We start from the raw sequence: 23,778 nt of genomic DNA on the forward strand, positions 1-23,778 counted from the left end.
CGACTATTTGCTCCCTGCAGCAGTCCCTTAATTTTTCGCGTTATTGTTATGAGACTCACCCATCCGCCGTGTCGCCTATCGTCACCACTAATCACCACCACGAGATTGTCCCTCCTCGTCGCGTTGCCAGTCACGTCCTCTGGCCCGAGTCTGTGCGGTACCCGCGCTCCGAAATAGCCTTCTTCCTTCCATGCCGCGGCGTAATAGAGAGGACGATACCCGGGAACTGCTTATAGAAGGGCACAGTCCCCGTCGTCTCTAATCACCCTCTTCTCCAACCCATCACGACCAGACCAGTCATTGGTAACTCACACTCGTTTAAGGACCTTGTCCGGTTCCTCATCTGACACTCTTTAATCTTGCTTGCTCTGCGTATTGCCCTTGTTTATATCATAATACCAAACCACACTCACTTGTTCCTGCTACACCTCCTTCAAGACGGAGCTGCCCGAGGGGATCCATCGTCGCCGTTGGTGCTTCGTTCTTACCATCACCACCTTCCTCATCATCATCCTAATAGTCATGGCTTCCGAGTCTGTCACCTCCCTCGCCATGGCGTCACAGGTCAAGGCGCCTCTCGCCATCAACTGCACCATCTTATTTCTAGTCTTAATCGTCGTGGGGCTGCGTATATGGACGCGGGTACGGGGTGTTGGTCTCGGGATAGACGACGGCATGATCGTGGTTGCTACGGTATGAATCCTCCTAACAGCCCTTCCCCGGAGCAGAAGAACCAAACAACGTGCTAACACTGATACAGATTTTGGGCATCCTCTGCCTAGGCGTACAAGGTTTCTGTAAGTTTCATCCCAAGTACCTCTCTGAAGTGACGAGCAAAACTGACCTGTCCATAGTCGGCACAATTGGCATGGGCTACGATGCCGTGCCATCTTCACCACACTACGAAGAGCGTAAGTACGCCCCTAAGGTCTCTCCCTAGAGACCAACGATGCTAACAAGATGTGTGTGCCCGTAGTCATCACAAACTCCAACCTCATCCTGAAGGTCCTCTTCGGCTTCGACATGCTCTACGTGCACGCCCTGGCCCTGCTCAAGACCAGCGTCCTCTGCTTCTACCTGCGCGTCTTCGGCAAGGCCCCCGGCGGCCTGCGGCGGGTGATCCAGGAGCTGCTGGGCGTCGTCGGCGCCTGGACCCTCGCCTTCACGCTGGCCCTGGCCTTCGTCTGCCACCCGCTGCCCTTCCGCTGGGACCCCACCGTCCCCGGCGGCAGCTGCGGCAGCCAGACGGCCCTGTACGCCAGCCTCATCGTCACCAACGTCGTCACCGACCTCGTCATCATGCTGCTGCCCATGTACACCGTCTGGAGCATCAAGATGCGCGGCCCCGAGAAGCTCGGCCTCATGGCCTGCTTCGCCCTCGGCATGGCCGTCGTCGTCTCCAGCTGCGTCCGCCTCACCACCGTCTTCAACAACAACAACAACAGCGGTTACAACCCCACCGGCGGCTCCCTGTCCACCAACGTCTTCCTCTGCGTCTTCGAGGTCCTGACGGGCATCCTCTGCATCAGCCTGCCCACCGTGGGCCCCATCTACCTGCGCTTCACCTCGCGCTTCCTGACCTCCTCGTCGCGGCTGCGCGGCGGCAACGGCCGCGGCGCCCGCCGCCTCCACGGCTACGGCCACTCGAGCAGCGCGAGCGGCAGCTCGTCGACCGCGCCGCCCTCGCCGCCCTCGGGCCTGAACCAGCACCCGCCCTCGACCCGGAGCGCGATGAGCATGCGCGAAGGCGGCAGCAGCCACCACCGCCGACACGTCTTCGGCACGGCGCGGTCGTCTCAACACTACAGCCACCGCGCCGCCGCCGCCACGACGCGCATGGGCTACAACCAGAACACCGTGTCCTCGTACGCGACGACGGCCGTCAACTCGTCGGTGCCGGCGGCCTGGCAGCTCAACGACCCCCTGACCTTCCCGCCCCTGACGCTGCAGACGCCGCCGCTGAACAACATGCCCCCGCAAGCGCCGCAACAACCCCCCTCGGCCTACGCCTCGGCGCAGGGCCGCAAGCGGTACCACCACCCCAGCAAGGACCACAACAAGGACCTCACCAAAGACATCAACGCCACTTCTCTTCTCTACAGCCGCGGCACCGGCGGCCTGTACCTCGACCACGACGACGCCTCCTCCACCCTATCCTCCCTCTCCTCCCTCTCCTCCGACGAAGAAGAAGACACCCGCCGCAGCGACGAACCCTTCTCCGACGCCTACCTCGCCGCCCGCGAGCGCGCCCGGCTGCTGCAACAGGGAACCGACGTCGAAAACGTGGCGCACCTGTTCCCCCTGCCCCCCTCCCGAAAAGGGCCCCTGGCCAACATGACCCCGCCCTCGACCTCGCACGGCCGGCCCGCCAGCGAGTGGAGCAACGCCAAGAAGGGTCCCCTCGAGACGAGCTGGCTCATGACGCACGAGTGACTCGCGTGGTCGGTGCCCGACCTGCGCCTCTACCTCGACAAGAAGCGCTCCTCGCGGCACCTGGGGGGACACGGGCACGGGCGGAGCGCCAGCAGGCGGTCATCGTGGTTTCTAGGTGGTGGAAGCAGTAGAACCGGTGGCGGGCGAGATCGCTCTTCCTCGCGGCATTTGAGTACGCGGGGGAGTGCGTGGCCGGAGACCCATGGGTTCTAGGTCACCAGTCAGTAGAGAGATCGTTGACGGAAGGGCGGGCGTCGACTGGCTGGCTGGCTGGCTAGTTGTGCATATGTGGCTGTGGTGGTGCACAAACCAAAAGAAAAGCATGGCGGGCGGAGAAGGGTCAGACATCTAAGGCGTTGGTTGCGTATCGTTTGCTTGCTTGTTGGTGTTGGGTTGGTTCAAGCAAGACTTGCCGAGTGCGTGCATTACATTCCTTTTTTCCCCAGAGCAATACCTACACTCTTTCGCAGAGCAGCATCACACTCCTTTTAGCAAGTGCTCCATTCGAGTGCAAGTTTGTTTGTATAAGATACCATTGTCTTTCATTAATCATTCATGGATTGTACTTTATATACACCATATATGTTGGTGCAGAGACAGAGATAACTAAAACCTTTCTTACTTGCTTGCCGCTCGAGTCTCCTGTGATATCTTTAGGTTGGGCGACCAGTCTTCCGACTACTAAAATCAGGCAAGCTGGATAATGCTAAACGCTTGATGTTGTTTTGCATCGAGTCTATACAAGAAGCCGTTCATCGATGGACCGTGGCGCCATCAGATTGCGCTTCGATAAGAGGGGGTATTCGCAACGACGACAGTCTAATTCCGTAATTTCTCAGGCATCTTCTCACGTAGGAGAAGGGCTCAGGATGATATTGTCGATCAACCGCACCGCAGGCCCCCCGCTGTGCCCCAGGTCCTCACCCGGCTGCGGCGCCTCGACGGGCAGCATCTTGACAGCACCGCTCAGGATACCGCCCTTCTTGGGATCGACCTCCGAAAGCTCCTCCATCGTCTCCGGGTCCGACAGGGAAATGTAGTCCACCTCGTACGTGACCCTATCCTCGGGCGCCAAGGCCATCTGCTCAGCCAGCGTATCGGTCGTGACCTTCTGCGCCGCGCCCAGAATGGCCTCGCGGTCCAGAGCGCCGCTACCGCTGCCGTACTGCTGCTCCGCCGCCTTCAACGCACGGTTCAGCACCGTCGCGACTTTGCGCCTGCGCTCGCCCAGATAGACATTACGAGAGCTGAGGGCCAAGCCGTCGGACTCGCGGGTGGTGGGCCCGATCTGGACCTCGATGGGCATGCGGAAGTCGCGGACCATCTTGCGGATGACGACGGTCTGCTGCACGTCCTTCTGGCCAAAGTAGACGCGGTCGGGCTGGACGATATTAAACAGCTTCATGCAGACGGTCGCGACCCCCCTGAAGAACGTCGGCCGGCTCGCGCCCTCGAGCACCTCGCCGACGGGCGTAATACTAACAAAGCTGCCCTTGGAGTCGACGGCCTGCCCCGGGAAGCCCGAGGGATACATGTCGGCCGTGCTGGGGGCGAAGACGGCGCTGACGCGGCCGAGGTTGGCGCCGTCGTCGGCGAGCGCGCGGTCGAGCCGGGCCAGGGCGGCGCAGTCGGTCGCCCAGGTCTGCGGGTACGAGTCCAGGTCCTCGTGCACGCCGAACTGGGCCGGGTTGACGTAGAGGCTCACGACGACCTCGTGGCTCTCGCGCGCCGCGGCCCGGATCAGCGACAGGTGGCCCTCGTGCAGGGCGCCCATGGTCGGGACCAGGCCCACGATGCGCTGGTCAACTTGGTGCGGCTTGCGCCAGGCCCGGACCGAGTCGACGGAGCGCAGGACGCGGATCCGGGTTGAGGGGATCGTCTCGCGGGAGGAGAGGTTCGGGCTGCGGGCCGAGGAGGAGGAGGAGGCCATGGTTCGGATCGTCGGTATTATCGTCGTCGTTGTGGGTTGTTGGCTGCTGCTGCACCGAGGCATCGTCATCACCGCAGGGGAAGTAAGGGTGGTAGTTGCAGCGGCACGCGAGCTCGCGGCGCGGCGGATTGTGCGCGCAAACATGGTGGGGGGTTGGTTCTGGTCGGTCGTGGACGAAATCTAGGGAACGGGAGAAGAGACGGAAATGGATCGGAGACACGTCAGCGCCATGGCGGTGGCTCAATGGGCTGATTATGAAGCACGGCTGTGATGATTTGTGCTGCGAAATTCTAGGTCCGATTAGAAAGCCTGAGGGTCCTTCCCGCCCGCAATATTGGAGCTTGAGATGGTGCTGGTGCACGGGCCCTACTGCCTGGACCCCTTCTACAAGCTGCCTAAACAGAAACCCCAAGTCTTGCTGCTTGCCTTGACACAACATGCTTTAACGAGACATACTGCACAATGTTTGCTTTCACGAAACTTGTCTGAAAAGGGCTCGCTTGGACACGACCTGCCAGTTAGGCAGCCATAATGTAGCCAACGTACATGAGGAAGGAAACTTCTCAGTAAATTAAGATGTGTAAAGCTACATAGCATTAGGAAGCATAGTCCTGTATTATTGGTCACCATGTACAAGTTACAGCCCCTTCTCACTATGCCGCGAAACCACCGTCGTAAGCCCCAACGTCTTCGCCTCCGTCTTCCTCAGCACCTCCTCCTCGAGCCTCCGCTCGTGCTCCTTTCCGTCGAGCACGGCCGCCGTCTCCTCGAGGCTGAGCTTGCCCGTCTCGACAAAAAGAAAATACACGACGAGGGCCTCGAACGCGAGCCAGACGTCGTACGTGATGTAGTACTTCCACCCGGAGTTGGTGACGCCGATCGGGTTGGCGTACTGGTTGAAGATGAGCGCCAGCGCCACGAACAGGTTGTACAGTACCAGCCCCCGCGCCCGCAGGTGGAAGGGCAGGATCTCGACCACGTAGGTGACTTGCAGCACGCCCCAGCCCAACGTAAACACCAGGTTGAACAGGAAGATCATGGCCAGCACGCCCTTCGCCACGCCGTCGGGCCCGCCCTCGCCGTCGCCGGCGAGATCCACCGCCTTCTCGTACGTCGCCTCCAGCGCGGTCCAGACGATGTAGCACAGCAGGCTGCCGATGGTCGAGACTAAAAACAAAGTGCGCCGGCCGAACCGGTTGACGATCAGCGAGAAGGCCAGGCTCCAGACGGTGCCCCAGAGCGTGAGCAGGCCGTTGATCAGGGTCTGCGTCTCCTGGTCCTTGTACCCGATCGAGTTCAGGATCAGGGTCAGGTAGTACGAGATCAGCCCGTTGCCGCTCCACTGCGAGAAGAAGCCGACGGCGAGAATAATGAAGAACCGGCGCCGGTTGCCGGGCGTCTGGAAGAAGGACAGGTACGACGTCGACGTGAGCGCCTCGTTCTCGAGCCGCAGCGCCGTGCGGATCTCCTCCATCTCGAGCGGCACGAGGGGGTCGGCCGCGTCGCCGTTCGCATGGTACTTGACCAACAACCGTTCCGCCTCGACGTCCCGCTCCTTCGAGATGAGCCAGCGCGGCGACTCCTCGATCAAGAAGCAGAGCGCCAGCTGCAGCACGCTCGAGAAGGCCTGCAGCAGCGAGGGGATCCGCCACGCCCACGTCGACTCGATCCGGAAGGTGCCGTACGTCGCCCAGGCCGCCACCAGCGCGCCCACGCCCCAGAGGCTGTTGTAGATGGACACGAGCGGGGCGCGCTGGGCCGGGTAGGCCAGCTCCATGATGAGCAGCGGCGCCGCCGTGATGTTGAGCGCGAGCCCGAGCCCGATGACGCCGCGCGCCGCGATGAACATGCCCGTGTTCTGCGCGCCGCCCTGCAGGGCGACCCCAATCAACATGACGGCCGCGCTGATGAGCAGCGCCGGCTTGCGGCCGAAGCGGTCGCAGGTGTAGGCGCAGAAGGGCAGGGCGACGAGCTGGCCGACGCTCTGGATGGCGTTCAGGAGGGCCAGGTCGTCGGCCTCCGGGTGGTTGAACGAGGCCTTCCAGCTGTCGAGCGACTGCAGCCCGTTCATCATGGACCCGTCGAAGCCCGTCGCGTACGACGAGATGAGCGAGAGTAGCAGGATCGCGTTGAGCTTGACGATGCCGCCGTTGGACATCCAAGCGAAGACGCCCAGTTTCTGGCCCTTGACGGCGGCGTCCACCGTCGCGGGGGCGCCGGTGTTCTCCATGGTGGCTTACAAACAGCTACTTGTTGAGTTATTTGATGTCAGTAAGTATCAACCTGGTCAAGTATGGATTTGGTAACCAACTCTTTCGATGAAGCCTGGTAGCGTTCGAGGAACCGGGCGGGAATGAAGTAGCAATCGTCCCGACGGACTGGAACGGGGATACAAAGATCTTCTGGGCAGCGTGTAAACCGAAAACCCTCCGCGGCCTTATAATGATCCCTCTCACATGTTATGGTTTCCCTCTGTGATCGAACGACATCTTGCGCCCAACAGCTACTGGCCTTTATCTGTGGAGATGCCGTATCACGAGGCAGGAACCACAGCTGCGAACATACCAACCTGGCCAGGTCCGGGATCCCCTGCATATCGCCTCACCTATCAATCTGGGGAAGCGGAGAAAGCAAACCGGATCCGTCGCTTGCCCCGAGATAACGTGGACAGTTTGGTCGGTAAAGCCCGGCCATTTCTTCCGGCGAATGCGGTGTCGGGAGCCCAGTGGGATATCCCGAGAAACGTTGGGGTAGCCCATAGCTACCAGCTGATCTTGGCACTTTTTCAGCTGAAAAGAGAGTTTGATCCAGAACTTCGGGATGGGGCTCGCAGAGGAGGATTTCGGCTGTCATGGCCGTAGTTCGTCTGAAGAAAGTCAATTCTACCCGCAGCTGATGCCCACGCTTCATGGCATCGAATTGACTGAAGCTATATGGAAGAAGACATGCTCTTTGTCCGAACTTGCAGTATGTGGCTTACCCAAACTGGCAGAGTGTGGAAACAGCATTCGTTGGTCTTGCCGGGTTTACTCGGCATTTGCCGCATTTCTCCTCGCGTCCCTCAAGTGTTGCAACTGAGAAACGCGTATTGATAAATCCTTTCATAGCAGAGAGCATACACAACGAGTCAGGGAGTAAATGAAATGGCTGTATCTACGGTCAGATGGTTACATGTAGTAGATGTTCATTACATCATCAACTGCTACTTTTCGCATGCACCGGCAACTAGATTCCCATTCATCGGAATCCGGAAGCATCGCGTAGGCAGCCACAGGTGGCCACCAAATATAACGATGTTCTTTGCTGTTCCAACGTCAAGTGCACCAAACCCAGCTCCGATATGGGATTCAACTCAACTTACTGATGCCCCCTTAAGCCTCACATACCCAGGAGTTTCAATCTGACGACAATCACATCGTCGACCACAACAGCCCAGATTGTGCTGTTATAGGAGACTAAGCGAGATGCCATCCACCGGATATGGAAGGAGGCACAGATAAGGGTCGTTGGGGTACAAGGGGCCCCCGGCAGGCGCGCCCCACTCCAGGTGCTGTTGGCTCGACAGGCAAGAACATGAGCGGAGTTGTGCCCGATGACCTGCGCTTTACTCCGAACCACTACAGCAAGTTTTGAAGAGTTGTACTTTGATTTGTGAACATCAATTGATTGATCCAAATGACTATGGCAACTAATTATCTGTGTACAGGCGCATGAGGGAGTAGCCCCAGTTTCACTAATTTCCCCAGATTAGAAGCAAGACCAACCCCAGGAACCGAACGCGGGGATTAAGAATCGCGCCAGTTACCAGTTTCGGCCGTGACCGGTGCCAATACCGGTCGGCCCACCTAGTGCAGCTTCCCCGTCTCCCCATGATGATACCAAGGGGACGGTTGGCGCTGAAGGGGATCTAGGGTCATTCGGCGATCGATACTGTCACCGCTGGGGCGAGACATACTGAGATTAGCTCGATGCTGCTGGGTGGGCTTCTCGAAGATCATGTCACGCGCCATGGCTTCTAGACGGTACAGTCGGTATGGGTATATCTTGGATGCTGCTGCCACTGCACTTCAACGCCGTAGTCTGAGATGCAGCAGTAGTAGCTGTCCTCCCCCTTCTGCCAATTCCTATCATGGGCTGCTCAAGCATCTTCGCGGCCGCCGTGGCTTTATCGGCCTCCCTGGCCACCGCGATGAAGCCTTCGCCTTCGCGCCTGTCTGCATGTTAGTGGCCGTCAAGAACTTCGTGGTGCATCTCACGGCACAGCTAACAGCTCGCAGCCGCACAGGACCTGTTTGACTACTCGATGTCCGTGAGCGACTCACGGTACGATGCCTCCTACAGTAAGTTTAGAGACTAAGTATACTGCCGTATATGAGATCAGATCGCTGACCCTCTGCACAGACTTCATTTGGTACCAGGATAATGGACCATGGTCCACGCGCTTTACGGCTTGGTACTTGCCCGGGCTCCTGCATCGCGCCGAGGGTGACGACGTCAAGAACGCGATCGCGTCAATCGAGGGAGTGTAAGACGGCTCTGCACCAACTCAGTGTCTCATAGTAGATCTAGAGACTGTGCTGACTGAACCTCAAGTCTTGCTACTCAGATGCTCGCGGACTACGACTCGCCGTGGTACGGGACGTACAAGTTATCGCCGGATGCGCCTGATCCCACCCCCGACTCGCCCTTGTACCCGCCCTCCATCTACGACACATACGACCCCAATTGGCGAGAGTTCGTTGGGTGAGTCTCTTGACTAGAAAACGCCCGGTCTTTGCTTGAGACTGTCTGCTACGCGCTTACTAAAACAACACAGGTCTCAACTCATTCAAGTAGTCGAAGAGTTCTCCGACAAGATCGGCCCCGAGCTGGTCGGACGCATCGAAGACTCCCTGGAAGCCGCGGCCGTCGGCGGAATGCGCCGCAACGGCAGCTTCCCCGAGGACGACAACCTGATCCTGGCCTACAGCAACCCAGGCCTCATGCGTGCCCTCACGACGGGATGGGTAGGTCAGCGCAAGCAAAACCAGCAACTGCTCGACTTCGCGCGCAAGCAAGGCGAAGACCTCCTGGCCCTATTCCAGCGCGGCGGGCAGGACGTCATGGGCGAGTACAACGCGCCCAACTACTACGGCGTCGACATCTGGGCCCTGGCCGCCAACGCCAAGTACGGCCCCGCGGACCTGCCCATGACCGGCAACTCGCGCATCATGCTCAAGGGTCTCTGGGACGATATCGCCCACCAGTACAACCCCTTCCTGGGAAACATGGTCGGCCCCTACGACCGCGCCTACAGCCGCGACGCCACGGAGCACTCCCAGATCATCTCGCTCTTCTGGTGGGGCCTCTTCGGGCGCGAGTACGGGCCCCAGCCGCCCAAGGGCGAAGCGGACGTGCTATACGACGTGGCGCAGGGCGCGGCCTTTGCGCTGGTCATGGACGTGGTGGCCGAGTGCGTCAGCCCCGAGGCCGCGGCGCTCTTGAAGGCCCGGGGCTGGTGGGAGGGCGAGCGCTTCATGAACAAGACGGTCTACGAGGACCTGACCTCGGACCGGCACCGCGTCGCCACGTCGTGGCTGAGCGCGGGCCTCATGGCCGGCGGGCAGACGGTCACGGGCGAGACCAAGAACCGCGGCGACCAGTTCGTGCCGGCCATTGTGCACTGGGCGTCGGACCCGAAGCACGCCCCCTTTCCCTACAACGGCTTCTTCTCGCTGTACCCCTCGGCCACCACGATCCAGGCCGAGGCCGGGCCCGGCTACCTGACCGTCGCGTACCCCAACGCGACCGAGCCCGGCGCCGACCTCTTCACCTTTGCACTCTCGGGCATCCCGCCGGCGTGGACGCTGGGGAACGCCCACGTCGTCGGCGGCTTCGACGACTTGCCCTGTCTCGACGTCAATGTCTCGGCGCCCGGGCTGACGGCGCTGCCTGTCAGCTACGGCAGCCAGCTGCGGAATCACTGGTTCTACAACATTTCGTACGCGGTCCCCGCCGACTTCCAGGGGACGCCGCGGGTGCATTTTGATCTTGCGTATACTTGCTAATGAGTAATGATGGTGCATACGCATTGTATATAATAAATCCATAGAAGTAATTGTTCCTTGTTCGACGTATATCAGTACTAATCTACATTCTCTGCCTTCTGTGTGACTTCCCTAGTATCCTACAGACGTCATCCAAGTTATCAATCCCCTTTTCCGGGCAGGATAGAAACCGATGAATTCGTCATCGGCTGATATGTCGCCACCCCATTACACATTACGATGGCTTTCAAGCATCTTTATAATTATACAGTATCTCATGTTTTTCTTTGTTTCTTTTGTTTTGTTCGTTGTGTTTTGCTGGCCCTGAGAGAGTTATACCTAGTCCTCCCCCTCCACCACATGCGAAACCTCGACCGTCTCGATAATGGACTGGTACCGCGGCCGAATCGAGACGCTGATCTCGGACGGCGCGCGCCCGTAGACGGCATCAATGCGCCCCTGGAACTTGAGCAGCGTCTGCGCGCGCAGCATGTGGCCCTCGGTCGACCGCACAAACTCCCCCGCCTCGACGAAGACCATGTGGGACTCCCCGACGCGCGCGGCCTCGGGCACGTCCTCGTTGGCGGGCGCCACGACGTCCCGCCACAGGCACCGCCGCGCCACCTCCTTGGTGTACCCGTCCGCCAGCTCGACGAGCAGGGCCGGCGGCTCGCCCGCCTGCCCCACCGCGATGGCGTGCTGCACCATGCCGTGCTTGCCCAGCGTCTTCTCGAAGGCGAGGGCGAACTCGCCCGCGTCCGCCGTCAGGTCTTGGATCCGGCTCACGAACCGCCAGGTGTAGGGGGCCTTGGCCGGGTCCGGGTGCGGCGTCCAGACTTCTTTCGTGGAGTACTCCGGGTACGGCGCCGCGTCGGGGGCCTTGACGCCCTCGCCCAGGCAGGCCCAGTACCCGATGTACTTTTCCGACTGCGGCGTCAGGGTGATGACCAGCTCGTACAGCTCCAGGCGCGCGCCGTCGTCGTCAAAGTACTCGAGGTCGTCGCGCTCCTTGAAGACGCAGCCGCCGGCCTCGATGTCGAAGCAGCAGTACTGGTAGTCCTCCGGGTCGGACTCGAGCTGCGGCGGCGTGCAGACTTCGGCGGAGCCCCAGACGTCGAATATCCGCGTGGTCTTGGACCACATCTGGCCGGCAAAGTCGGAGAGGATGCCTGAAAGTATCTGTTAGACATCCAGCCTACAACTCAGAGCACACAAAAGCATTGCCAAAAAATAAAGCGAGAAGGCCGAGCAGAAATAACCCCTTCAAGAAACAAAGTGAGAAGGGCGGGCAAGAACATACCGTTTCCATACACCACAGTATCCATCTGCCTGATGTAATCTTCGGCGTCATCCCTGCGCGCGATGAGCTCCATCAAGAAACTCGGCATGAAGCCGACCTTGGCCTTGGAGTACTTGATGATGTCGCACATTTCGTTGATGCCCTCGACCGGCCGGTTCCGGAACCCGGGCACCAGCGTGCAGCCGCCAAAGGCATACACGGTCATGGCCAGGATGCAGGCGATGGCGTGGAAGGGCGAGGCGACCATCAGGAAGCGCGTGCCGACGCCCCGCTGCCACACCATGTGCTTGCGCCCGTCCACGTCGGGCAGCTCGGACTGCATGTCCAGCTGGGAGCATGAGATGTTAGTATTGGCAATTCATGTGCGCATGCCATAGTACATCGACGTGACAACACCAAGAGAAGAACTTGAAGAAAAAAGATCAGTCGGTTACTTACTGTGCTCATGGTAGAATGCCTATACGTGATGGGCCGGGGCGCCCCGGTAGTACCGCTGGTCTGGCAGATGACGAAGGGGTCCAGCTCGGCCTCGTCGTAAGACTTGGTATAGGGAAAGGGCTCGGCCAGGACGGCCATGTCGAGCAGGTCGTCGAGCTCGGGGATCTCGACGGTGGGCATGGGCCGCTGCTCGAGGATGTCGACGGCGTAGACGCCGCGCGACAGCAGCATGGCGCGGCAGCCGCACTGCTCGATGAGCGACAGGTGCAGCTCCAGCGAGTTCATGTGCGAGCTGAAGAGCACCTGCCGGCCCGCCTTGGCCGCCGCCGGGATCAGCATGTAGTACCGGATGTCGGGCACGCCCAGGTACACGAGCGCCTCGAACTTGTCGTCCTTGTCCTTGTCTTTGGGTTCCGGCGGCGGGCCCAGCGCTTTGGTGATGCAGTGCGCCAGCTTGTTGATGCCGTTGGCGAACGCCGCATAGCTCACGTCCTCGAAGCCCTGCTCCAGGTCGTAGTCGTCCACCGGCAGCGACGCCCACGCCCGGTCCGGGTCCTGGCGCGCCACCTCGTCGATGATGACGGGGAGCAGCCGCCGCCCGACCTCGCCCGGGACACTGGAGGTGGTGCCGCTCGCCATTGCGCGGGTATGTGCTGTCTGCCTTTCTCTCTCTGACTTTCGTCTTCTTCTGGCCTGGATGGGCCTTTAGGTTTTTTTTACCTAATGCAAAAGAAGGAAAACAAAAGCAGCCAAGTAAGAATTAACTTTGGGGATGTGCGGTCCAGTAGCCTCTTTGGATGTGAGTGGTCGTCTTCATGTCATCCTTTCCTTCTTCTGGTCAGAGGGGTATGACAGGCATCAGGAAGGACCCGAGGGAACGGATTGGCCTGCTTTTTCTTTCCTTCTTGTTGGCTCTTTTTGGGGCCAACCCGCAACTTAGACGCAAGTACGTGTACGTGTATGTAGGTAAGACAGGGCCAGACAGGAGGGAAGCGAAGGGGCGAGACAGACAGAGGCCGACGGCTTGATCCGTTCTCGCAGACTTGCCTGCTTGCAGTCGCACCTGCAGCACGTGGGGGGTTTCGCTCCCATGCCATATTGCCGTGCGACACCCGAATTGCCTCATCGGGAAGGGCGAACAGAGCGAGGAAGGCGAGTGGTTCGCTTTAATTTGCTCCAGGAGGAGCCTCCGGGCCGGGGAGTCGAGTGACAAACAGGAAACAATCGCTGGTTAATTATCAGATCAGTGCCTAATGAGCAGAATCTTCAGGCAAGGGTGTTGTATTTGCCGTCTTGATATGAGAGCGGACATTCCCCGGTGGCCAGGGCCAGTCGTCCTAGACAGAGCCTAGGCGATACTAAGTAGCAACCGGGGTGTTCGTTTTGAGTAAATCGAATCAGCAATTTGGGTGGCCCATGTTGGCCATTATTCACGTCGTATTCTGCGAGCCAGCTCGGGCTACCCCCTGGCCCCTAATTTTCTTGACCTCATTGACTCCACCGGCGACTGGGTCCGTGAGCAGCCAATGGCCATTCCCAATGGCTTCATATGGTGCGTTCGTCTCCAGGGCCGCCGGGTCTGCACCTGCATCCTCCGCGAGATTGTCTACAGCAAATCCTTCCAAAGTCCGATGGGAGCGGAACGAAGGATTCGAACCAAGTAAATCCGGGTGGTCTGACTTCCCAGGCGATTGGCCGCCGGATTTGAGGTGAATACGGAGTGCACACCTGGCCAAGCAAGGGCTGGAACCGAGACAGTGAGACGGTGCGCGAGTAATGCATGCATATGCCAACCTACGCGAGCCTGCACGAGCGTCCCGTCCGGATTTAGCGCGCCGTCGTTCTTTGCCAAAGGGAACTACGGAGTACGGAGTATGTAACCTACTAATAACTGCCAACTGCCTGATTGCCGAGAATCGGGTGAGCATTAAAGTGCTGACCAAAACTGTGCCACATGGGAAGAACCGCAGAGGGTGGACTCTGTCAGTCTCGGCTGACAAGCGGAGGCGGCCCGCTTACGAAGGGTGCCATGTTGTCGTTGTATAGGGTATAGCGCCTGCCAGGGGTTAATAGGTCCTCGCTGTCAGGGGTCCGGACGGCAGGTTCCACCTTGAATGGCTGCCCACCATCCGCCAGCTGCACTGGCTCCCTGGATATGCGTGCATGTTTATGCAAATGCCTTGATCGCCGACGCTCCTCAGAGGATCGACGGTTTATCAACCGAGAGGTCTGCGCTTCGATCGGCTGGGTGGAAATGATGAAAGGTAGCAGTCGAGATGTCAGTCAGCAGTTTAGTAATAGTTATCAGGTGCAAGAAATCAATAGCCTGACCACTGGCCTGATTTCTCTGGACGCAAACATCACAACATACTACCAACCACCGACCGACATGCTGCGGATGGATGAATAAGCCGGTGGGTAGGCCATCGTCTCTCCACAATAAGCATAGTCCCAACTACGGAGACGCCAGAGAATGTGAAAACTTAAAGTTCTGCCAAGCCTATACCCCTGTCAATAGCGCCTGTTGGTACTGCCCATGGGGACTCTTTCAAAGTCGCCAGACAGAGACACCTCACACCTCGCTTGGATGTTATCCCAAGCCAGAACTCCAATCTGCCAATCTCTCCCTGTCAACCGAACATGTGCACAGACCTAAAAGACAAATATGTACTGCAGTAGTACGAAGTAAGGAGTACCACGAAGGGATACGGAAACGTGGATGATGCTTTCTCAAATTGGGCTTTTCACTCATGGTCTCCCGTCTCCGGATCAAGGGAAAGCACAATGCTACACAAGAGTGCAATCGTCCGATCCGGAAGTTACAGTTCCTCGCTTGAACATATCTTGGATCCATCTGCCGTAGCACCCCCTGCAACGCACTTTTGTCGGTGAAGCAGAGCTATGCCGCCTTCGTACTATCTCCTACCCTTGGGAGTGTGTCATGCTATCGCCGTGCATGTATAGACTGACTAACCACGGCAAAACTGTCCATTCTCAGACCCTTGAAAGGTACGCAGTGGAGTATTGCCTCTGCTGTAACTGTGTATGGCCAGCCCCCTTGCGTTGCTTCCCACAGACATGCAACTGCGCGGTTGATCTCTGCTTGGTTCATCTCTGATAGGAAAGCCGTCCTTTGCCGTGCCACCTGTGCCACCTGAGTGCGGCCGAGGCAAGCAAGACAGAACGCATGCGGAAGGGGAGCGCAAACCGAACTTGACGCCGCTGTGGTTATGAACCATGGGCCGAATACGCGCACCTGCATTGCCGCATCTGCTCGCCGAAGCGAGAGGAAAGAAGGGGTCTCGTCTCCCCTCCCTCTTGGTTCCTGAGGTGGCATTTATAGATCAATGTCACGCGAGCCTCGACGGGTATAAATACGTATATAGGCCCAAGCTCAAAGTTTATTAGAGTTCGCTCAACTTCCGGAACTAATTATACTCTCTAACTAAATCACATTCTTAAGAACCAACGTCTTTCAAGGTTGATCCCTACTGAACAAGCCGTTGTGTCAGGAATACTCTAGGCCCCGGAATACAACCTTGAACAACGAGGATCAACTTAGCTCCCGCATTCCATCCCTTCCTCTCACCCCGACCTGTCCCCGACTCAAGCCTCTAAGCCTCTACCACCCCGTGCACCTTTGACCATCCGTGCGCCGGCAACGCCAGGGATCACAAACGCACCGACGCTCTCGCCTGAGAAACATCCCCGTCGCCTATCACCTATATCGATCGTCATACCATTGACAGAGTTTGTTGTAACCCTATTCTTTTTTTGCCCGAGACACCCGAGAAACCCGGCAGGCATCATGGCAGATACAGTCGGCAACGTCAACAGCGCCAAGCCGCTCTACACGCTCAACCACACCAACGAGGTCGAGACCAACCGCCTCGACTCGAACCACTACAACCTGTACCTGCCGATGCAGGGCGGCCACGCGGTGCCGCCCCACATCAAGTCGCACCTGGCGTCGGTCAAGGGCGGCGCCAAGGTCATCGACGTCGGCACGGGCACGGGCTGCTTCCTGACGACGCTGGCGGAGCAGGTGCCGAGCATCAAGCAGCTCGACGGCTTCGACCCGGACACGTCCAAGTTTCCCGCCGCCGAAACGCTGCCCAAGAACGTGCGGCTGATGGGCGGCGACGCCACCCAGCCCTTCCCGGCGGAGATGAACATGGCCGGCTCGTACGATCTGGTCCACGCCCGCCTCCAGTTCTTCTCCTGGCGCGCCGACGAGTGGCCCCGCGTCGTCGCCGCCATGGTCGCCCTGCTCAAGCCCGGCGGCCACCTGCTCTGGCACGAGGGCGGCTGGCACGGCTGGCAGACCATCCCGCCCAGCCTGGCGTTCGACGAGTACCTCGGCCACGAGATCAAGCGCACCATGGCCCTGGGCCGCGAGCCTATGTAAGTCACCCCTACCAATCCAGCGACATGCTCTGCCCCCGGACGAAAGGAAGGAAGACAACCTCAAACGTACCCCCTGCTAACTTGCCGTTCCAAGCCCCGCCTTCAAGCTCCCCGGCTGGTTCAAGGACGCCGGCCTGCGCGACATCAACAAGGAAGTCTTCAACGTGCTGCAGGACGAGAAGATCCAGCGCCTGGGCGCCGAGGTCCTCTACACGGTGTGCTACCAGTCCGCCCTCGGCGTCGCCGACCAGGGCGACACCCCGGGTCTCGCCACGCGCGAGCGGGTGCACGAGCTCTTCCGGCAGATCAAGGCCGACTTCGACGCCGGGCTCGTGGGCCAGGAGTTCCGCTGGGTCTGGGGCCGCAAGCCCCTCGTGGGCGAGGGTATTGATGGACCCCCGACTCCCGCCGCGTCCAGCGCGTACGAGGTCTCGGCCACCAGCAACAGCGGATCCAAGAAGGGAAGCGATGCCGGCTCGGCCAAGGCTACGCCGCGCACGCACAAGCGCAAGTCCAGTCTGTTTGCTTGGGTTAAGGACGCGCTTTCGTCGGCCAACAAGGAGAAGGAGGCCAACGGCGCCAAGGCTACTGCTGCTGAGCCTCAGCCTACTGCTGCTGCCACTGCTTGAGGCGGCATTCCCTAATGAGAAAGAAAGAAGGAATGTTTTAACGGCCGCTCACGACGACGCTTCATGACAGCGTGGACATATATGATGAGCCATTTCGAGAATGGGGGAGAGATATGATACATAACGACCTGCATGGAATGGAAGAAGAGTGGTGATGGCGATACAATAATGGACGGAGTCTTACTGTTTGTTTTCTTGCAGCTCATTGGGAGGTGATACCCGTAGTTTGTTCAAATTCATATATGCATTGTCATGGCTATGGAGGTTCTATTGGCGGTGTTCTACGATATACTATAAATTGTGTTTTAATAGCTACTCAATATAAGTATGAGATATTACTAGCCAGTTTCCCGTAGTGACACAAGGATCTCCCACATGATATCTAAAACAAACACTTGCGATGGTCAGGGGCAACGAAGGAAGCCAGACTTGTACGATCGACTTGGAAACCTACTTTTTCGAACCCAAATAATCAAGTATGAGCCATGAATCGCGACTCCGCGTCGTTATAGCTCGTTGCAAGCTCTGCCATGACGAAGTCCTTCGGGAGCCTCGCCCGGTTGCTTTGATCTCGACCAAGAGCTCCAGCTTCGGCCGGTCCAAGAAAGTGGTCTTTACGATCCTGGCCGTGACGCAATGCTCCGGGATCGGGCCCTCTGCCCCGACAGTAAGCGTATCGGCCGCGCCGTATACATCGTTTCCGCGGGCTATCGCCGCGGCCGCCGTGGGATGGCGGAGTGGGACCAAGCAGTCCGCATACTTCGTGAACTCCAGCAGGTCGTCCATCCAGTCGTCCGCCGACTGGCGCAAGCCCACGTCCGCCGCCTCGCAGATCCAGCTGGGCGTCCACAGCTTGCACCAGGGCTCGGCATTGTCGTCGCGTAGGCCCCAGGTGATGCAAAAGGATGTTTTCGATAGGGGGCATGGGTACTTGCTCTCTGGGTCGGAAGAGAGGGCGACGACCCCCTGGGCCAACCTGCTTCTCGATTGGTGATCGGCTGCCTGGCTCGGTGTTTGTACTATGATATCGTTGAAGATTGGAGGTGACGAATTCACTATACGGTATTGCGCGGGGAGATTCTGGTGGTCTGCTACACATATCTTCAGTGGCGGTACGAAGCCCCGGGGCTGGTCTGGCTTGATGGTAATCGTCCTTCGTTGCGCCTTGCGGATATCAAGAGTTCCTGTATCCCCAGTCAGTAACTTGACTGTAAAGCTGTTTTTGCCATCCAAACTACTGTATCAGGGGAATATGTTTGGTGACAGCAGTGCCATTTACCTTTGCACTCCCCTCGTCATTACCCAGATCAAGCAGTATGTTCGGTTCCTGGAGGCGAAACAACTGCCCGCCCTCAGCCTTGATGAAGACTTTCTTCGAGGTGTCGCAGGGCGAAAGAATGAGAGCCGCTCTGGAGAATGCATCCCGATCAAAGTAGCAGTCCAGTATAGCGACGCGATCCTCCTGTTTGGGGGCGCCCTTGAGAGGGCACACCAGTGCCTCCAAGGTGATCTGCCTGTTGGAGAACTGCAACGGAGTAGATGCCTCCCATAGAGGCGTCAGACTGTGTTTGAAGTGCGCGGGGGTAAGCGCCAACAGGCTGCTTCGATAACGGCTGGGTTTGAATGCCAGTATGGAGCTGTCGGTCGTGTCTCTAAGGATCTCTTCCTGTAACCGTTGGAAGGCCCTGCTGCCTTCGCCGTAGAGCAGGGGCATATTGACTTTGAAGATGCCCATCAAACAGTATGCCCGGTCCTCTTTCTTCGTAGTTTGTCGGTCGGCCGCCCAGGACATCTTGGTCGCCGTGCCGATGTATGTCAATAGCCGACGTACGTCCTCGAACTGGCCTCTACGGAGAAGACCTGCATCAATCCTCGTAAGGGATGCGAGCTTGTCTGCCAATGAATCTCGGTCCCCCATATGATTCCATTGTTGGTCGTAAAATACGACGTGCCCTGGGGCAATGAGTTCTTGCAGCGTCCAGCCTCTACGAAGCCATCGACAACGACCCAGGTCCTCGACCTCTGTGAAATCCACAAGATAGGCGTAGCAGACTTTCGCCCTCGCGTACCACTCGAACATGGAGTTGATAGCTTCGGAAAGTTCGGCACTGCTACTCTTATCTATGCAAACAGTGTCGATCCAGATGTATTCTAGCCCATCACGACGTGCCTGTTCGGCGCTCATCAGAATCTTGCTTGCTGGCCCGCTGCTCTTCCACTCTGCATCTTGGTCCCTCTGCTTGTTGACATCGTTGAAAAGGATCTCATCATTGCCCCAGGTATGGGATAAGATGGCGTAAGGGGGTGTGAATTGCTCGTTTTCAAAGCGCTCTAGACTGAGGGTATGGGTGTTTAGGAGTCTCATTTCGCGATGCGCCGAATTATTTTTTGTATGGTTGGAGGATTTGTCCCAAGATGAGGGGAGACGCAGGTAAGATGACATACACCCCGACCCCCAGATTTATGTTTCACGAGGAGGCTGTCAGTCGATAACCAATGCAGCTCTCCAATTGGTCAAAAAGTCTTATCGGCCGCGTCTGTGAGAAATATCCTTGTCACTTTGCGGGCATGTCAGCCGTCTCCGTCATCAGTGGTAGCACACGGCGGCTTGCCAAGACACATTATGTATTTTAAGTATTAATCAGTAACTATGTAGATGTAGATACAGTAAAACTTCGAAGAAACATGCCGTACAAGTGATATTATCCAGGTGTCTTATCAAGGATGGCCATCTAGGGATGGAATGAGTTGTTAACAACGGGATGCTTGGCAAGTACATTACAATCCGACTGATCCAGGCCTCATGATACAGACGTTTTCATTGTGCGCAGTCCTTGATGTATCAGTTGTGGTGTCCAGGCTCATGTAGAGTGATAGCGCCAGACGTATGGGTTGATGAGATTTTGTAACCATCGCAGAGACCAGGCACTATTCCCGGCCTCTATTGTTTCGTGGACCCATGTTCACGAATGAAGAGGTATATTCGATAACACAAAACACGATCTTTTAAAGCTTGTATATATTTAGTGGTATCTGATTCTGAAAAAGGGGGATCAACACTGCTTACGTTGCCAACAACTCACAAATAAACAATGTTGACTCCTCGCCCTTTCACGCATCTTCATCCGAAGGGCATCCATGTTTTGTCACCACGGCTTTGGTAGTGCCACCCGTAACACGGCAAGGCGGGAGGGGATGACAAACTTGCCTGGAAGCTATGCGACTTGAAACATGTCGACGGCGCACCAGCAGGAAGAACAAACAGGCAGTATTATATGTAACCCACCGCCTGTCCATACCTGGTTTCATGACTGATTCCTACAAAAACTCGTTCTTCTAACCCACACCCAACCTTGCTTGTGGGAAGTATTCAGAGCCCGGATGGCGACTATGAGCCACCCGGATCACAGCCATCACTCAGGCGGCAGTAGTGTCCATAACCAAGCCGGCCAGCTGGTTCGGTATTCGTCTCAACCAGCTGCTCACCGCTCCAGCCAGCGCCCCAACGCCCATGGCAATTCGCAACCCGATCCCCAGGCCAGCCGGCACTCCCCTCAGGTTCCAAGCTCTCTGGGGTATATAAGAGCCTCGCAACTCGATCCTCATATTCCAGACCGGGGGTCTCGACGCGTGCATTTTGCGGACGCGAACTCCTCCAGCGTCCATCCGCCTGGTAGTCCTCCGGGTGGTCTCCCCATCCACCCAAATTCCGCTCCCCCTCCGTATGAATCGGGCCTCTTCGGCCAAGCAGGCGGGAACAACTTCTTTGGCAACCCGCCGCCAGGTCAGCCACCTGGAGCACCGCCAGGGGGGCCGCCAATAAGCCCGCCGGGACAACCAGCAATCGTACTGCCGGGACAACCGCCAGCGGGACCGCCGCCGCCGCCCGCGTACCCCTATTATTACCAAGGCGGGGGCGGGGGCGGGGGCGGTTTCTACTACGTCGCCGCCGCCCGAGCAGCAACCCCCCGCCGACCCCCAGCCCGCTGGCAAGACCGCCCCGTCGAAGTCGTGCTCTCGAACGAGCTCGTGTTCCACTGCAACCGCGCCGACATCACCTACCACCTCCCCGGGACGCGCCAGGACCCCTTCGGCCGGCGGCTCTACCCGGCCTCGTACCTCGCCCCCGCGAACCGGACGCCGATCGCCGAAGAGGGCCTACGCCACCTCTTCCGGTCCCTCGAGCTCTACCGCCTCCAATCCCAGCCCGTGCGCCTCTTCGACCGGGCCGCCGACCTGCTCGACCGCGCCGACGACGCGCGCAAGGCCTACAGCGAGGCGTGCCGGCTCTTCTGCGGCCTCTGCGCCGCGCTCGACAAGGAGTGGGGGCTCGGCTGCAGCGACGAGTTGTTGTTACAATTCGACGAGTTCGTCGTCGTGCTCATGCAGGGCTACGACCCGGCCTGCGACCGCCCGCGCGTCCTCGTCGATTTGTTGAATAGCTACTCCCAGGTCTTCCACCCGGGCGACGCGCGCCACGTCCAGGCCCTGCGGAGGGCCTGGCGCGCGCTGCCGCTCTATGCGCGCTCGGGAATGGCGGCCAGCTTGTGGGGGCGGACGGCGACGGCGCCGCGGACGTCGAGCCGGGCGGCGTTTGTGCGGATGTTGAGGGATATGTGCTCAGATATATGAGGTTGGCACTCAGGGAATCGGCTGGTTGGTCTCCCGGGGGCTGAGTCAGCCGCAGCAGACACGGTGAATTGCTTTTCGACGCTCACACTTGGTGGGCAGGGTTAATGTCTCCTGTATTGGCCATCATTGAGACATTGACACATCAGCATGCTATTTTGACAGTACAATGTACCTTGTTTCCTCGATATCTTCATCGTGACGATTGGATAACTAACCGCATCAATGAGAAAGAGGCAAAGTGCAATGATGATGATGATGGAATCCCAACGAAGCGGTTTGCCCAGCTTTCCCCGCATCAGCAGTGTGACACGCCTCCTCTCCTTGTACTGCCAGCCAGCCACCCACGTCCAGCAGCAGGTAACAGGTGATCCCGACCAATCAATGAGGCATTCCTCCAACTTTGCCGCCCTTCCTTGCGTCGCGCAATCAGAACAACATGCGACCCGCGGCTGTTTGCTTCTTTCCCGCTCGCCTCACTTCCGTCAATCTGCACTACCACGACCGTCTCAACTCCCCTCGCTGGCTTGTCTCATCTTACTTGCTTTTTCTCCCAGCTTTTAACGCCGAAAAAGACAGCAAACGTCCTTCGTCGTTTTCTTCTGCTTATGTTGCATCATCTCAAGTAGTCTGTTGCCTACAATACATACACTTTACCCTTATCTCTTAGCCGCGCAGCAATATTCCCCATTTCCCTTACCCCATCCCCTCTTCAGACAACGGCCCGGCCCGATCGCCCCAACCCATCCGCCATAATATGTCTTATCGCCCACAGACAATGGAGTACCAACCCACATCCACCCCCTCCTATCCTCCTCCCCAGCCCTCGCGACCAGGTCCCCTGCCCCTGAGCAACACCACCGCCCCCGCCCCCTCCCTCTACACAACAGCCCCCGAAGGCCCAGCCCCCCTCGGCGGCTCCGCCAATGGCTACTACTCCGCCGCCGCCGTCGCCCCCCCTACCGGCGGCCGGCCATCCTACCCCGACAACATCCAGCAGCAGCTTCCTCCCCGCATCAGCGGCGGCGACAGGAGCCTCAAGTCGGCGCGGACCACGTGCGAGTTCGCGGCGCGCGAGTACCTGGCCCAGATGCGGAAGATGCCGGGCGGCGGCGGTAGCAGCTACAGCGTCCACGACCCCATGGCCATGGACGCGGTGGCGCGGGCCCGGGCGCAGCAGGGGTTGGTCCTGGACGAGCTGCAGGCGCTGCGGCGCGGCTTGGCGGTCGTGATTAAGGAGGCTGAGGGGCATCGGTGGCGGAAGTGGGTGTTGGGCGGGATGCTGTAAGTTGTTTATCTCTCTTCTTCCAGGGTTATATTGTATCTGCGCCTAGTACACACCTGCCGGTTTGGGTGTATTGGCAGGGTAGGAATCCCACGCGATTTCATGAGGATGGGACGCTCAGTTCAGGAGAATACGGCCATGTTTACTTCACTAACACTACCAAACCAAAGCGCCTCCATCATCCCCCTAGTCCGCCGCATCTTCCGGCGTCCCAACAAGGACAGCGGCAACAACAAAAAAGGAGAAGACCACAATCCCAACACCAACATCAAACTAGCAACGGAACAGCAATCCCCTGGCAACAGCAACGCCCTGATGAACGCCACCGAGTACGCCTTCGGCAAGTCCCGGGCCCTGATCCAGCGGATCCGCGCCTCGGTGCAGGGCAGCGGCTGGCTCTTGGGCGGGTTCGCGGCCGTGTCCTTCTTCGTGCTGTCGGTGCTGTACGTGTTCGAGAACGAGGTGTCGCTGCGGGTGGCCAAGACGGTCTCGAAGCGGCTGAAGCGGCTCTCGGCCAAGGTGGAGCGGGGCGGCAGCGGTAGTTTTGAGGCGCAGATCGACGAGAAGGATCTCGCGGTGTTGCAGCAGGGGTGGCGGTGGAGGGTTTTGACTTGGAGTAAGTAGTTGAGAGTCGGGCGGGTGAGTAAGTGAGAGGATACGTAGGGGGGGAGATCAATTCAGGGGCTATACATAGGGGGTAA

At 58.5% G+C, this 23,778-nt stretch overlaps 9 protein-coding genes across 9 annotated transcripts; 6 read left to right on the forward strand and 3 right to left on the reverse strand.

Annotated features, from left to right (window-relative positions):
• Positions 1–522: 522 nt before the first annotated feature.
• Positions 523–2,433, forward strand: PG985_003655 (uncharacterized protein; the record flags this gene model as incomplete). The annotated part of the gene is made up of 4 exons (XM_066823424.1): positions 523–693; positions 761–797; positions 855–911; positions 977–2,433. The coding sequence occupies 4 exons, from the start codon at positions 523–525 to the stop codon at positions 2,431–2,433; spliced, it is 1,722 nt and encodes a 573-aa protein (XP_066686584.1).
• An 847-nt stretch (positions 2,434–3,280) lies between these two features.
• Positions 3,281–4,507, reverse strand: PG985_003656 (pantoate-beta-alanine ligase; the record flags this gene model as incomplete). The annotated part of the gene is made up of 1 exon (XM_066823425.1): positions 3,281–4,507. One exon carries the CDS (start codon positions 4,505–4,507, stop codon positions 3,281–3,283), a length of 1,227 nt encoding a protein of 408 aa, XP_066686585.1.
• Positions 4,508–5,000: 493 nt separating this feature from the next.
• On the reverse strand, positions 5,001–6,593 carry PG985_003657 (uncharacterized protein; the record flags this gene model as incomplete). Its single annotated transcript, XM_066823426.1, has 1 exon — positions 5,001–6,593. The coding sequence occupies one exon, from the start codon at positions 6,591–6,593 to the stop codon at positions 5,001–5,003; it is 1,593 nt and encodes a 530-aa protein (XP_066686586.1).
• Positions 6,594–8,492: 1,899 nt separating this feature from the next.
• On the forward strand, positions 8,493–10,410 carry PG985_003658 (uncharacterized protein; the record flags this gene model as incomplete). Its single annotated transcript, XM_066823427.1, has 5 exons — positions 8,493–8,583; positions 8,641–8,703; positions 8,765–8,888; positions 8,957–9,106; positions 9,180–10,410. 5 exons carry the CDS (start codon positions 8,493–8,495, stop codon positions 10,408–10,410), a joined length of 1,659 nt encoding a protein of 552 aa, XP_066686587.1.
• Positions 10,411–10,728: 318 nt separating this feature from the next.
• On the reverse strand, positions 10,729–12,766 carry PG985_003659 (acetyl-CoA synthetase-like protein; the record flags this gene model as incomplete). Its single annotated transcript, XM_066823428.1, has 3 exons — positions 10,729–11,558; positions 11,690–12,017; positions 12,128–12,766. The coding sequence occupies 3 exons, from the start codon at positions 12,764–12,766 to the stop codon at positions 10,729–10,731; spliced, it is 1,797 nt and encodes a 598-aa protein (XP_066686588.1).
• A 3,169-nt stretch (positions 12,767–15,935) lies between these two features.
• Positions 15,936–17,163, forward strand: PG985_003660 (uncharacterized protein; the record flags this gene model as incomplete). Its single annotated transcript, XM_066823429.1, has 2 exons — positions 15,936–16,531; positions 16,629–17,163. The coding sequence occupies 2 exons, from the start codon at positions 15,936–15,938 to the stop codon at positions 17,161–17,163; spliced, it is 1,131 nt and encodes a 376-aa protein (XP_066686589.1).
• Positions 17,164–17,641: 478 nt separating this feature from the next.
• Positions 17,642–18,157, forward strand: PG985_003661 (uncharacterized protein; the record flags this gene model as incomplete). The annotated part of the gene is made up of 1 exon (XM_066823430.1): positions 17,642–18,157. One exon carries the CDS (start codon positions 17,642–17,644, stop codon positions 18,155–18,157), a length of 516 nt encoding a protein of 171 aa, XP_066686590.1.
• Positions 18,158–20,553: 2,396 nt separating this feature from the next.
• PG985_003662 (uncharacterized protein) lies at positions 20,554–21,795 on the forward strand (the record flags this gene model as incomplete). Its single annotated transcript, XM_066823431.1, has 1 exon — positions 20,554–21,795. The coding sequence occupies one exon, from the start codon at positions 20,554–20,556 to the stop codon at positions 21,793–21,795; it is 1,242 nt and encodes a 413-aa protein (XP_066686591.1).
• Positions 21,796–22,570: 775 nt separating this feature from the next.
• Positions 22,571–23,701, forward strand: PG985_003663 (uncharacterized protein; the record flags this gene model as incomplete). Its single annotated transcript, XM_066823432.1, has 2 exons — positions 22,571–23,076; positions 23,248–23,701. 2 exons carry the CDS (start codon positions 22,571–22,573, stop codon positions 23,699–23,701), a joined length of 960 nt encoding a protein of 319 aa, XP_066686592.1.
• Between the last annotated feature and the right edge of the window lie 77 nt (positions 23,702–23,778).

The sequence above is a fragment of the Apiospora marii genome (assembly GCF_038362585.1).
Source record: "Apiospora marii strain CBS 49790 chromosome Unknown utg000003l_segment0_segment0, whole genome shotgun sequence".
Classification (NCBI taxonomy): domain Eukaryota; kingdom Fungi; phylum Ascomycota; class Sordariomycetes; order Amphisphaeriales; family Apiosporaceae; genus Apiospora; species Apiospora marii.